This window comes from Tauraco erythrolophus, chromosome 1 (assembly GCF_009769465.1).
Source record: "Tauraco erythrolophus isolate bTauEry1 chromosome 1, bTauEry1.pri, whole genome shotgun sequence".
Lineage (NCBI taxonomy): Eukaryota > Metazoa > Chordata > Aves > Musophagiformes > Musophagidae > Tauraco > Tauraco erythrolophus.
Genome location: NC_141465.1, coordinates 34,136,762 through 34,149,190, shown reverse-complemented (window position 1 = coordinate 34,149,190; position 12,429 = coordinate 34,136,762). Strand labels below are relative to the sequence as shown.

Genomic DNA, 12,429 nt, shown 5'->3' with positions numbered 1-12,429 from the left:
AGCTGTAAATTCAAAGTGGAAGAGTGGTAAAATAGAGTAAGTCATGTGGCAATGTGATTATTTCTTTTTTATTTCTGGTAGAATCAGTGATGAAAGTGAGTGAAGTTGATGCAGGGAAAGACACTCGCATTCCAGCCTCACAGCATCCACGTGTACTATTGCTCAGGACTGAGCTACTTGGAGTTGTTAAGTGATTGTGCTGGAGTAACGCCATCTGCAGACAAGCTCTCATTTTTCTGTAGAATGGGGGAATGGCAGAAGTCTATCAGGGAATAAATTCAGCTTGCTTATTTCCTCGCAGAACAAAAGATTTGCCCCGGTTTGTGAGGTTAGTATAAGTAAAATTGCCAGGATAAAGCAGTCGGTGTTTCCTTAATAGATGTTTCATAGCTGAGTAAACTTTTTTCAATGTATCAGCTGGAAGACTAAACCATTTCTGGTTTTCAAAACCTAGGTTTTGAGTGTCTGTTCTAGCTTTCAAGTACTTTGGTTGAAGGAGAAAAGATCAGTTGTCATATTCACCTAGATAAAAATCAAATACAGTTTTAGGACAATTTTCTAGAAAAAGAACCCAACTTGCCTTATACTTAGGTGCAACTTATTTGAAGAGGAAAGCAAGCCTCAGTTTTGAAGTGCTACATGCTTAGAGAAGGTATTTATCTGTTCCTCTTTTTCTTGCCTGTCTTTGGTAAGCATTTTCCCTATTTTTTGCCAACCATAAACTGTCATAATATGCACCCAAGTTTGAAACCTTTAGAGATGCTTCATGTTCACACAGAACTTGCAGGAATGCCATTTGTTATTCACTGCTATTTCAGGGCACTCAGTGTGCAGAACAGATCCTCTCAAAATGAATTCATGGAAAAGAGCAGAGGAGAGAGGGAGAGAGGAAGAAATGTGGGGATTTCATTGGGAACTACATTTAACCTTCATTCTAATCTTCCCTAGACACCTGATGGTACTGCACTGAGGCTGAAGTGAGTGATTCTGTCACACGCATATTAGACGCACTTTGGGAAATTAACATTGTGCAAACCTTTGTTTCTCACAGGAAAGCAGCTACACATCTGCAGCTTTACGATGAAAAACTATCCTGACTTATAATAAGCATCTTTCATAGACTACTATGGTATATACTGTTCTCACCGAACTTTGTCTACCATTAGGGTAGCATTTATGACACTTTTTTCTGGAAATAACAATCCAGTGTTTTTTTCCGATAACTAGCAAGATTGGCCATTGAGCATGAATCATCTAATTCATTCCAGATCTTGGACTTTGATATTTATTTTGAGATATTTCTTATTTTGGAGCATAGCAAAGGGTACATTTCATGGACCATTTTACCAGTTTCATTGGGTAAAGAATGAATAACAATTCCCTAACTTGAAAATTGTTATTTAACCGCAGTTGTTAAGTGAAATCTTACTCTGTTTATGATTCAAGTATATATGTTTCTTGAAAAGGAAAGATAAATAAATTATGATCCTAACCAGCATTAGGTAGTTAGATGCTTAATATGAGCAGTAGAAGGGAAAAGACATTGAAACTGGTCTATGGGAGGGAAATAATTTGTGCTGCAAAACCCATTAATGAGTACTAGAGCCATTTGACCTCTGCTTTTTTCCTCAGACATCTCAGCTCTTTTAAATGTATAGCAACTCAGACTCACTGCATTTTAGTTTGACACTGACATGTTCCTGAGAGAGAGTAGGTATACAGTGAGGGTGGCCGAAGACACCTTTATGTTGCTGACCTCATCGGACCCTTTTGCTCTGCATGAAAGTAGAACAGAACACACATCTTGCATCTCCCCAGTGCAGGATCTTAGCACTAACTTACCTCCATGAGCTGGTTTTGGTTTCATCGGAGCAAGCCTGCCACACATTAGAATCTCAACTGGAGCCTCGGCAGTGCCACGTGATGCTCCATTCTGCTGTTGGTCCTGAGCATGCTGATCTTGGGCAAAGGAGAGGAGCAGGCAGGTAGAGCAGTATGGTCTTTGTCCGCTGTGAAGGATTCATGGCAACGTGTCTGTCAGAGTCATAAATCCTATGTCCTTAAACACTTTCCTCCTCTCAGTATCACTAAGGTCAGTCATCATGTCGTATTTTGTCTGGATAAATATTTACAGGTGATAGTAAAGAAGGAATGAATTTAACAGTCATACGATAGGGTGAGGTGCACAGCAATCATTGTGGAATTTATTGTTAAGAGGAGATGCAAAAAGCATATGTATGTTGCACTACTTGTAGAATAATGTTGTTTGGCTGTGTGTACTATGGGCTAACGCAGGACAGGCCAGCTCTGAACAGTCTCTGCTGAGGGAACATATGACATCCTGGAAATGCTCCAAAAGCTCTTTGAAGCCATTTAGGTACAGAATGTTCAACCAGTACCTATTGCATTTAAAGGACTCTGTTCTAGTAATCTAATAATTGCAGAGAGTATCTGCTGAAGATTGAGCAGGCAAGCCAGAGTAACATTCCTTTATTCACGTAATCCCAACAACGTGAAGGCGACCAGGACATGACTGCTTTGCAGAAAAATAGTATATTAGCAATGAATAAGCTGGAGCATGCACTGTGCTTTTTTAAGCTTCTTTCTGTCACAGATTTCATAGAGTCATCACAGAGTCTTACCTGTATTCTTTCAGGATCCAGCTGTCATCAGACTGACACTAAGCAAATACATTCAGAAGTCATCAGGAACGTTTGTTCAAATACAGAGCTTGCACTTACTTTTCCCAGTCCTTTGAGTCATCTCTGCAAATCTGAGAGAGTATTTTTTGGGGTTTTTTTTTGTTTTGTTTGGTTTGTTTTTTTTTGTTTTAAACCTGGTATCCTATAGATGTGGTGAACATTCAGTGATATGGGTGAGTGTGAGTGTGCATGAGTGGGTTTTGCTCTCTGTTTTTTCCATTTTATATCCCTTTCCCCCCCTCCCCCAGTATCTTTTAGACCTAATGGCTATTTGCCCTTCTACTTCTATTCAGAAAAATTAGAGAACCAGATTTTTCTGGAGACCACTACACTCCCCTGTCAAATTCTCGGCTTTCCACAAACGTTGTCATCAGTTTGGAAGATGAAGTGAAACATTTGTGAAGCATGGTGGATCTGATTCTGGCACAGTCAGCCTGCAGTCTCTGAGGGATTATTTCTTCCCTTCTTAAGTCATTGCAAGGAAGCAATAGAAGTGAAATTATGCTTCTTCCATCACCTACCTTCACAGAAAATAAAATGAAAAAGGAAGGGGGAAAAAAAAGAACAATGAAGTATTGAAGCCAAAGCAAATAGTTCAAAAACAGTCCGTGAGCTGAAGTAAGTTCCCATTCAGCTGTGTGCTATACAAGTCCAAATAATTAAAACAACTCTAAAAATGTTCTGCTCACTGATAATTAGTGAATAAAAGAAAGATAAATATGCCATATTCCTCAGCAAATTTTAAAAAGTAAATTTTAATTTACCATGACTATTTTCTTCTGAATGATCTAATGATTGGAATGGAGGATTTACTTGACAGATGTACTCATGCATTTAGTGCACACAGGGACATGGGGCTCCACTGCTCTCTTTAGTCCCTCAAATATTACATTCAGATTTAATTTAAATTTATTCATAAAGTTAGTACATTTTAGGACAGGCAGTCGGCAGACAAGAAGGCTCTAACACTCTCAATCACCATGTGGGCAGGACAGTATTTACTCATGGGTAAGGCAGCTTTGGGATGGCCATGGAAGTTTTGCTTTCTGGTTCTCCATCCTGTCAGTCCTCAGCCAAGGTAAATCGCCATCACTGTGTTTACACAACCAGAAAAGCTGACCACAGGCACTGAAAGGTTGTGGTTTGCTGGTGATTCATATCAGATCCACATGTCATGACATTTTTCCACTGCAGTTCAGTACTCTGCAGCTAAGTATGCTGTGCCAAGGCCACTTCTGCTCTTCTTGCACAAAGCAGGGAGGAAAAGTACAGCTTGTTGCACAGTAAGACTGTGTTCTGAAGCTGGAATGAATGAATAGCAGTGCACAATATATTATATTAATGTATGTGTATACTACTACTGTACCGACTCTCACTATCTGATGAAGGTTTGCTTCGAATTTGCCAAATATTTCTAGTCCTTTCCTTTCCTTTCCTTTCCTTTCCTTTCCTTTCCTTTCCTTTCCTTTCCTTTCCTTTCCTTTCCTTTCCTTTCCTTTCCTTTCCTTTCCTTTCCTTTCCTTTCCTTTCCTTTCCTTTCTAAGACTGAAAGTTCAGAGAAAATAATTTCTGTGATGCTTCTTTTCTTTCCAAGAGTTTTACTTATGATGTTTTTTCTTCAGGATAATCTAATGACTGAAATGGCCTAGTGAACATAGTGTCTGAACCCTGGGAATGGTGTACACAAGGACTTAAGTCCCTACCCGCTTCCTTAGCTCCCAAAATGAAGATCCTAAAAAATTACTGCTCAGCAGCTGTCAAAGCCTGGAGCGGTCTAAATGGCTGCCACAAAAGTCCTCACACAAGTACCTTTCTGCAGTTGAGTACCTGCAGGACTTTCTAGATCTGACACTCAGAAATACGTAGGCCCATTGGGACTTGGCACACGTGTACCCTAGAGGCTCAGCAGACCAGGATTTCTTAAGATGAAAGCAAGAGAGCGCAATAACAAACAAGTTTATTGAAATGGATGGAGTGCTTACCTGAAAGATAAAAACTGGCATACCTCTTTTTATTTCCAAGGATGGGAAGGGGATGAGAGAAAGAGGATCAGGCATCACCAGGTATTTCTGGAGAAGAACCTGCTCACTTGCTGTTGGTGAAGCTGTTTTACAGTCAATACACAGCTGAGACAACGACTTTAGGAACAATCTGAGCCCTTACCCAGATAAGAAAGACTTGGAGTGTATGTTTGATTATGAAAAGGAGGCTAAGACTTGGCAGAAGAAGAGTTAAGGCACTTGCACGCTTTCACCTCAGCATCCCAAAGCAGTGTTCTTTGAGTTATAAGACATGAACCACAGGTCTACAAAGTGACTGCAATAATTCATGGAGCACACATCCTTTCTTGCAACAAAATAAGTGATCGAACAAAATGAAGGAAAACAGAAAATTAACAACAAATAATTTAAACATTAATCTTCTCTATATGTGGTTGCAAATGAAAGCCTGTGTGACAATACAGCATAATACCACCTGGAGATTCTTTCCAAAAAGCTAGGATGGCCCTGTGGTTACAATGGTTTGAGAAACTTTGCTCACATTGTAGTGGGTAGGAAAACCTCTTGGATTAAATTAAGATTCTCCCTTCAGACAAGTACTTAGATTTCTGACTTCTCATGCAGAAGAGCTAACCTTTTACGTAAACAAGCAGTTTTAAGCCTCTCATGTCCCCCTTACCACTCCCACCTCCTGCAGTATGAGCTCCCTTCTTGACATTCATTTTTGGTGCCACGGGCATCTCTGTGCTCAACTTGCTGCATGTCTCTTTAGCGACCAAGCTAGATTGATTTATTGTATAGAATATTTTATGGCAGACTGCAGGACTGCATTCCGCTGGGCCACACGGTGCCGAGAAGCTAAGTACAGTAACAGTAAGTGTAATGATGCCAAAAGTCCTTTCATCACTTCACGCCTTGGTGGCTCTCAGGCCAAGACCTGGCCCACAGACCCAAAATTCATACTTAATACAGCTTTTCTTTGTCAAAGCTTTAGAGGAGCAAAATCTCTAGAACTCAGAAAGCTACCAAAGTGATACAAGTAAAACATAATGTCTAAGTCCCATTAAAAAGCAGACCTACATATAACAGACATGCTACCTGGTTTGCTACCCATAATCTGACTGCTTTAGTGATCTGCCGAGTCCCTGGATTGAGTGTTGGATTGAACTGCCTGTGCCAAACACTCGACTCTTGCAACGTCTCCAAGGTACCACACCCTCTCCCCATGCCACAAAGAGACCAGGAGCTGCTCAAATTAAATTCCTTTATTAATGGAATGGTTTTAATGGACCAAAAATGAAATGGATGAAAGGAATGCTTGTCCTTTATGGTTGCCAGAAAAAGTAAATGTTGTCTACAGACATTATACAGCTTTCTTTTAACCAAAATTAAATACCGTCCATAGCAAAGCAAGCAATCTGTAGAAATGTATTGTTATGCTGCTAGTACAAACTATTTACATTGGATAAAACCCAGGTGTTTCAAAGCCAGCTTTAACCTTAGTTGATTACTGTTATGATTCTGTGTAGCTTGCCCTCATCTCCCCTTTTTGCTATTATATATATAAATCAGGCATTAACAAGGTTAAAAAAGTGAGCAATCACAAAGCAAGCTCTGAGTAGCAGAGACAGAGAGTGAGCTCCCTTCCTCACCACCCAGCACGACTACTCTGTCACCTTCCTTCAAGATTTAAGAAGGAGTTTATCACTTCCCTGCAGGCTCTTCCCACATCCAACCATTTGTCTCTCCAATCAACTCACTTTCAGTGCCTGGAATCCCGGTGAAGGCAATACCTGGTACTAGAATACACATTTTAAATATACATTTTTTAAAGGAGCATATTTTCTTCTAGTAGTGCTGTGTGCTGTCTCTGCAAATGCATGTTCACAGTAAAACCATGTCAAATAAATATTTGAAGGAATCAGCACAGTGCATCCAGTTTCACTTTCCGAACGGAAAGTGGTGTATCTGCTTTTCGTGGTGGTATAAGGCAGAGACTTAATACAAATCCAACTTTGCTAAGTCACGATCACGAACAAATAAATCCTGCCTAATTACAAAATACTTGATTAACAACTCAGCCAAACAAAGGGATAGGTTTACTCTATACCAAAGCTATTTGCTGAAAAGGACTTCACTGCTGGCTTCATAGCAGACATACAGCACAGAGAGTACGTTTTTTCAGTTTGCAAAAAGGATTAATCAGAATAGTTTGTCAATTCAATCAAACGTTGCTCTGCTGTAACAACATCGTTCTCAGTTCCCTTTCTCTTTGATCCTCCTGCCTGTATTTCTCCTCTAATTTTTGTTTTTCAGAGTCCATACTATAAAAAATAGAATCTGTGCTTCTCCTAATCTTCTCAAACTGGCTGAAATCTGCAACGTACTTTCCATTTGGAGAGAGAGAAACCACAGGAACGAACTCGTAGCCCCAGTGGATCTCCTCAGGGATGTAGGAAGTCCTGCTTTGGCAAACAGCACTGGTGGACTCCACCGTGGCGTTCAGAAGCACCACAAGTTCAAAGTCCTTCTCCTTGAGATTTTGAGGTGTGAGATCTCTCAAAGGGCTACTTTCATCCAAAATATGGTAGAAGGTTAAAGGCAAAATGAGGAATGGACTCTCTGAAGAGGAGTCAACATTGAACTTGACACTGGCTTGATTCAGGAGAATCCGCTCCCCTTCTTTGGTTTCGTAGGTCTGAAGAAGCTTCCCAGACAGCTGACACTGTATCAGAAGGCTCTTCCTCATATTTGCTACTCTGATCACCAGGCAAAGTTCTCCATTGTGTTTGGTAATGACGGCACAGTGGCTGAATTTAATGGTTTCTGCCCTTTTTTTAGGTCTTGCAATTTTGGCCAGAAAGGTACCTGTGATGAAGATTTCAATCAACGTGGTGATGACCAGTTGGGCCACAAGTAAGAAAATGGCATGAGGACACTCTTCTGTAATGAAACGAAATCCGTAGCCAATCGTCGTCTGTGACTCCAGGGAGAAGAGGAATGCCCCAGTGAGAGAGTCTACGTTCTGGACACACGGCTCATGCTTTGGGGTGATCTTGTTCATTTCTAAATCACCATGAAGGAATGCAATGGCATAGTAGATAACTCCAAAGAGGAACCAGGTCATAACAAAAGTAGCAGCAAATAAGGTGAGTTTGTACCTCCACTTCATGTCTATAACTGTAGTCCACAAATCTTGAAGGTAGAGTAGGTAAATGCCATCAACTTTGTCTATCCGCACGTTGCTGTGACCACTTTTGGACATCACACGGGGTTTGTGTGCCTTGAGCATGGCAGTGTCGATGCCTCCGTTAACCAGCGGGATGCGAGACATATTAATCTTTGTGGTTTCCATTCTCACTGCTTCAGTCCTGAGGAGAGAATAAAAGAATAAAACAATTACTTAATGAAATCAAAGCACGTAACTGATTCTGAAAAGCATTAAAAAATGTTGATGGAGAGAAGGCACAAACAATCTAAACACAACAGCAGTGAATAAAAAGAGTTGGAATATAAAGTTACCATCATACAATATCTGAAATTGTGAATAATTTGATATTCTTTTTTCCAGGAAAAAAAAAAAACATTCTTTGATTCTGGTGACTGCCAAATATGGAGAAGTAGGTTTCTTTTATGATAGCCTGCAAAAGAAATTTGACCAAGCTGAAATTTTATATTAGTACTTTATTTCTGTAAAACACATTAAAGTTTTTTTCTTACGTTTCTCTAGAGAAGAGGTTCTTTTTGATTACTGAGCAGGTTTTCTTTAATGCCCTGAAGAGAGACATCTGATCAAAATTAAAGTCGCGTCAATGCTTGGTTTAGAACGCAGATCCAGCACACCACCTCTGTCTCTTCCTGCGACAGAGGCAAAATGAGCCAGACCAGCTTTCACTGTGAACAATTAACTTCCACAAGTGACTTACTCAGTCGGATCTGGCTCTTTGTTACAAACCTACAACTAATCTAGAGGGAAACAAAGCAGACCTGAACACATCAAAGTCGAGTTTTGGAAAGGAATATTTACACCTGAAAATACTGCTTGCACTGTACAGCACTCCCACTTTAAGCTGTCTAAGGAAAAAAAGGAGGCAATTCACAAAGTCAGCATTCTAGCCGTGGGCCCTGACCTGCACGAACCCGGCAACCATTGGACCACCCGACTCCTGAAGTTTGTTTACTGTACATCAGTCCGGATGGAGAGTAAGCGTGCAGACACTCAGGACTGAACAAAGCCCACAGAGTGAAACAGAAGGGTGTCTGTGCCAGTTTGATGAGGCAAGTAACAAGACACGGCTTGCAGGACCAGACAGTGATTACGTAGGGCAAGGACAGTGCATGTTATAGTCGTTTCCAGCAACAAAACTTCCTGCTGACAAAAACAACAAAGACAAAAAACATCCCATGCATCCTTTGTGCTTTGGCAGGCCATACAAAAAGCATTGTTTTGTTCCATTGTTTTTCTCAAAAAGAGCCTTAAGTAAGAGGTTCGTTCTAGTGAACCACTGGAAAAAAAAAAAAAAGAAAAAAAGAAGAAGAAAAAAAAAAAAGAACGTCTTCCTTATAGCTACTTAAAAGAATTTTGCAGGAAGCACAAGATATATTTGTGGTACTCACATGTGCCAGTCCAGGACATCAGCATAATTGCTCACTGAAGTACCTTTCCTGTTATGTCAATTAAGGAGAATTTTTGTTTATGACTGTACCCATCATACTTGCAGGTTTTCTGGGAAAGGGTGATTAAACTTAACTCCCATTAACACCTGTAGCTCATTCCAATTTTGATTTAATCACCAGATTTCCATTCCATATTCTAGAAGTCATTGCCATATATATATATGTATATACACACTCACGTACATATATATATATGTAAAAGAAAGGAATGCATCAATGATCCCAGTAGGAGATTCCTTATGTGACAGTCAAATCAACACACAGCACGCAGCATGTCCGGATAATAAACAGGAAAAAACCTTCAAGTGATCTGAAAAAGAACAGGAGGAAATGGAGAGGGGGTGGGGTGGGGGTGGGGTAGGGGTGGGAAGGAGCGTACATGCAACTGCTCTTTAGGCAAGCTCAAAATCAAGCACTACTGTCAGTGTGTGGTAAATACACGCAACCTCTAATGGGAAACCTTTTAGGAAAATGCATACTGCTTAGTGAGGAGGCTCCATTCCCCACACTGAGCCTCACCCTGGATAAGCCATGGATATAAAATGTGTGCAAAAATCTGTTCCAAAATAAGTACACCTCTTCCTCTCAAGCATGCTTCCCCTTAGCCATTACTTCAGGCACAAACAGTACATTGTCAGAACAAATTTCCCTGCCATGAATTGCTAGGCCAGAAGACAGCTGGCCTCTCCAATCCAGTGCCAGGGACATGTCCCCATCCCATCCCCCTGCTCAGCCTACCTGGATGCCTGCTCCTGGGAGCAGCTCCCCAGGGATGCTGGCTCCTCCTCCTCTGGAGGCCACGAGGATGGAGACAGCCAAGGCTCCACCTTCCCTCCTCGGTGCTCCAGCTGGTGGCCTTGAGCTGGTGGGGCAGGGACAGGGCTCGCAGGCTCGGCGAAGAGCAGACTGAACCTGGTCAGGGTCAGGGGTGGCCCGACGCGAGAGGCACGTGGACACTCAGCACACTACGCTCATCATGGCTCTACCATGCCCAAGAAACGCTGGCTTCTGCACAAGCGGTCAGCATATGTGTAATAAATCCAGCATGTTTGGGATGCAGTGGGCACTCTGCACAGAGCAGCTCTGCCCCATGTGCACTGTGGCTCTGATACTTCCTTCATACAGCAGACTTGGCACACACACACTGCACTCTTCATCCGCAGCACCAGCGGGTCCACAGACTCAACCCGCACAAGAGCCTGGTAAGAACTCTTGCCCCTGCCTCTGCTCTGCCCTAAAATACATTGGTCCCTGTCTGGGAGCCACGAAGGGAGAAAATCCTGACACTGCAGCCTGCCACGTTTCCAGATCCGGTGGAGGACACCAAACATCACATTTGTACCAAAATGCTGTAGGAGGAGAGATCCCCCCACAAGATGGGAGGTAGGAAGATAGTTGCAAGGCACAATGTCTCCTCTGGGCTATGTCAACAGAGGGACAGCTGCAAAATTTGCCTTTTCAGTCTTAACCTGAGAAGTGAAGCTTGGCTGCAGCCCTAGGCAACGTCTGGCATGCTCCAAAGTGTGTTTCAACTCACAACCAAAGCCGTTTCTCACTGTGCCTCTCTGCTGTCCCCATGTGCTAAGTTCATCTTCACATGTGGGGTCAGCATGGCAGAGCTGGTAGTTAGGAGCCCGCCATAGATGAAAGAGGCTGTATCAGAGATTCCCTGTCATCTTTTGTGTCCTCCCTTGATTTGTATTTCTGTATGTGACAAATTTACTCAGCTTTACAGTGATTTCCTGAAATGGATCCCAGCCAATTTCTGGTGCTTTTTTCAGTGGTAGGGTATTTTTTGTGTTGATTTGCTTCCTATTTTTTTCTCTTACATCACTTTTTCCTGTGTGATCCTAAATTCCTTTAGTGCTCTTTTCCTCTCCAGGGAAATGCATCTTGGTTTCCTTTCCCTGCAGAAACACTTCCCTTCTTCCCTGCAATACTGATACGGGAAGAGAGGATCCGTCATGCTGCCTCGGAACAGTGCTGCCTCTGCTCCCCTTCTTTGTCACTGGCAGCAGCCAGCAGCAGTCATCTGAGGGAAGAAACTCTGACGAAAACAACAGTGGAACAAACTCGGGCTTCAGAGGAGGATTCTCCCCTGCCCTCTACTTCCCCACTGCTTCCTGAGTGAAGTGACCAGTACCATATCCCACAATAAATGATTCGTGGGTGTCAGTATGTATAAAATCATTTTATAACATCTGCATTACTATTTCCCATCTTATACCTTATATAGGCACCTGAGATACTCTATGCCCTGACAATCGTCCTCAGCACCTCAGCCAAAAGATTTTAGTTTCTAGTCCTTTCTCTCTAAATCAGAAAACATGCCTACCACAGTAAATTAGTGTGAGCAAACAAGCCTGAATAACAATAGTAGTATACATTTTTAAATTAAGAGAACATCTACTGTCCGTTAGCTAACTGATTTTACAGTGATAAAATATTTTTTATTACTGTAAGAAAGTCCTACTCAAACTGTAGCTGCAAATAAAATTGAACTGAAGCACAGTTAAGGGAACAGATACTTCAAGAGGGAAGAAAATGAAATCATCTCAGACTTGTCAAGCATCCTAGTGTCCTATGAATTACCTCCTTTCCTCACCAGCCCTTTGGAACAGCCAAAGGAGACTCCCCATCCTAGCACATGTTGGTGAGGAAGTTTAGTGCAGACAAAGTCAACAAAATGTAGAGCTACATACCAAACCACCAGCCATGAATACCTTGATATTAAGGTAATTCCAGCAGCCTGGGATATAACAAGCACATTAACACTGCTTCCAGAGACCACATTATCAAGAAGCTGAAGCCAGATTGCATACACGCAAAAATGTTCCTGTTGCATGAAGCCAGATTTGCTTGTGCAAGATCTCTTTTGGCAGACACAACTGATTAAAAGTGTACAGGAGCATGACTTGCTCAAATGGCCTCAGCTGTTTGCTTTTTTCCAAATCAGATATGCTTTGCCACTTGAGCAAACCCTCATGCACGCTTCACTGCCGCTCTGATACAGGGGCAAAACTCGAACTGTTTTTTCAACCAGCATAAAC

The 12,429-nt window shown here is 41.8% G+C and overlaps 1 protein-coding gene across 2 annotated transcripts; it reads right to left on the bottom strand.

Annotated features, from left to right (window-relative positions):
• Positions 1-6,926: 6,926 nt before the first annotated feature.
• On the bottom strand, positions 6,927-12,224 carry KCNJ15 (potassium inwardly rectifying channel subfamily J member 15). 2 transcript variants are annotated; one of them, XM_086632100.1, is made up of 2 exons: positions 12,082-12,224; positions 6,927-8,073 (listed from the first exon to the last, which is right to left on the bottom strand). In XM_086632100.1, exons 1-2 carry the CDS (start codon positions 12,222-12,224, stop codon positions 6,927-6,929), a joined length of 1,290 nt encoding a protein of 429 aa, XP_086488226.1. The 2 variants fall into 2 exon arrangements, with proteins under 2 accessions (XP_086488226.1, XP_009982453.1); XM_009984151.1 differs by lacking the exon at positions 12,082-12,224 and adding an exon at positions 8,423-8,490.
• Positions 12,225-12,429: the final 205 nt, after the last annotated feature.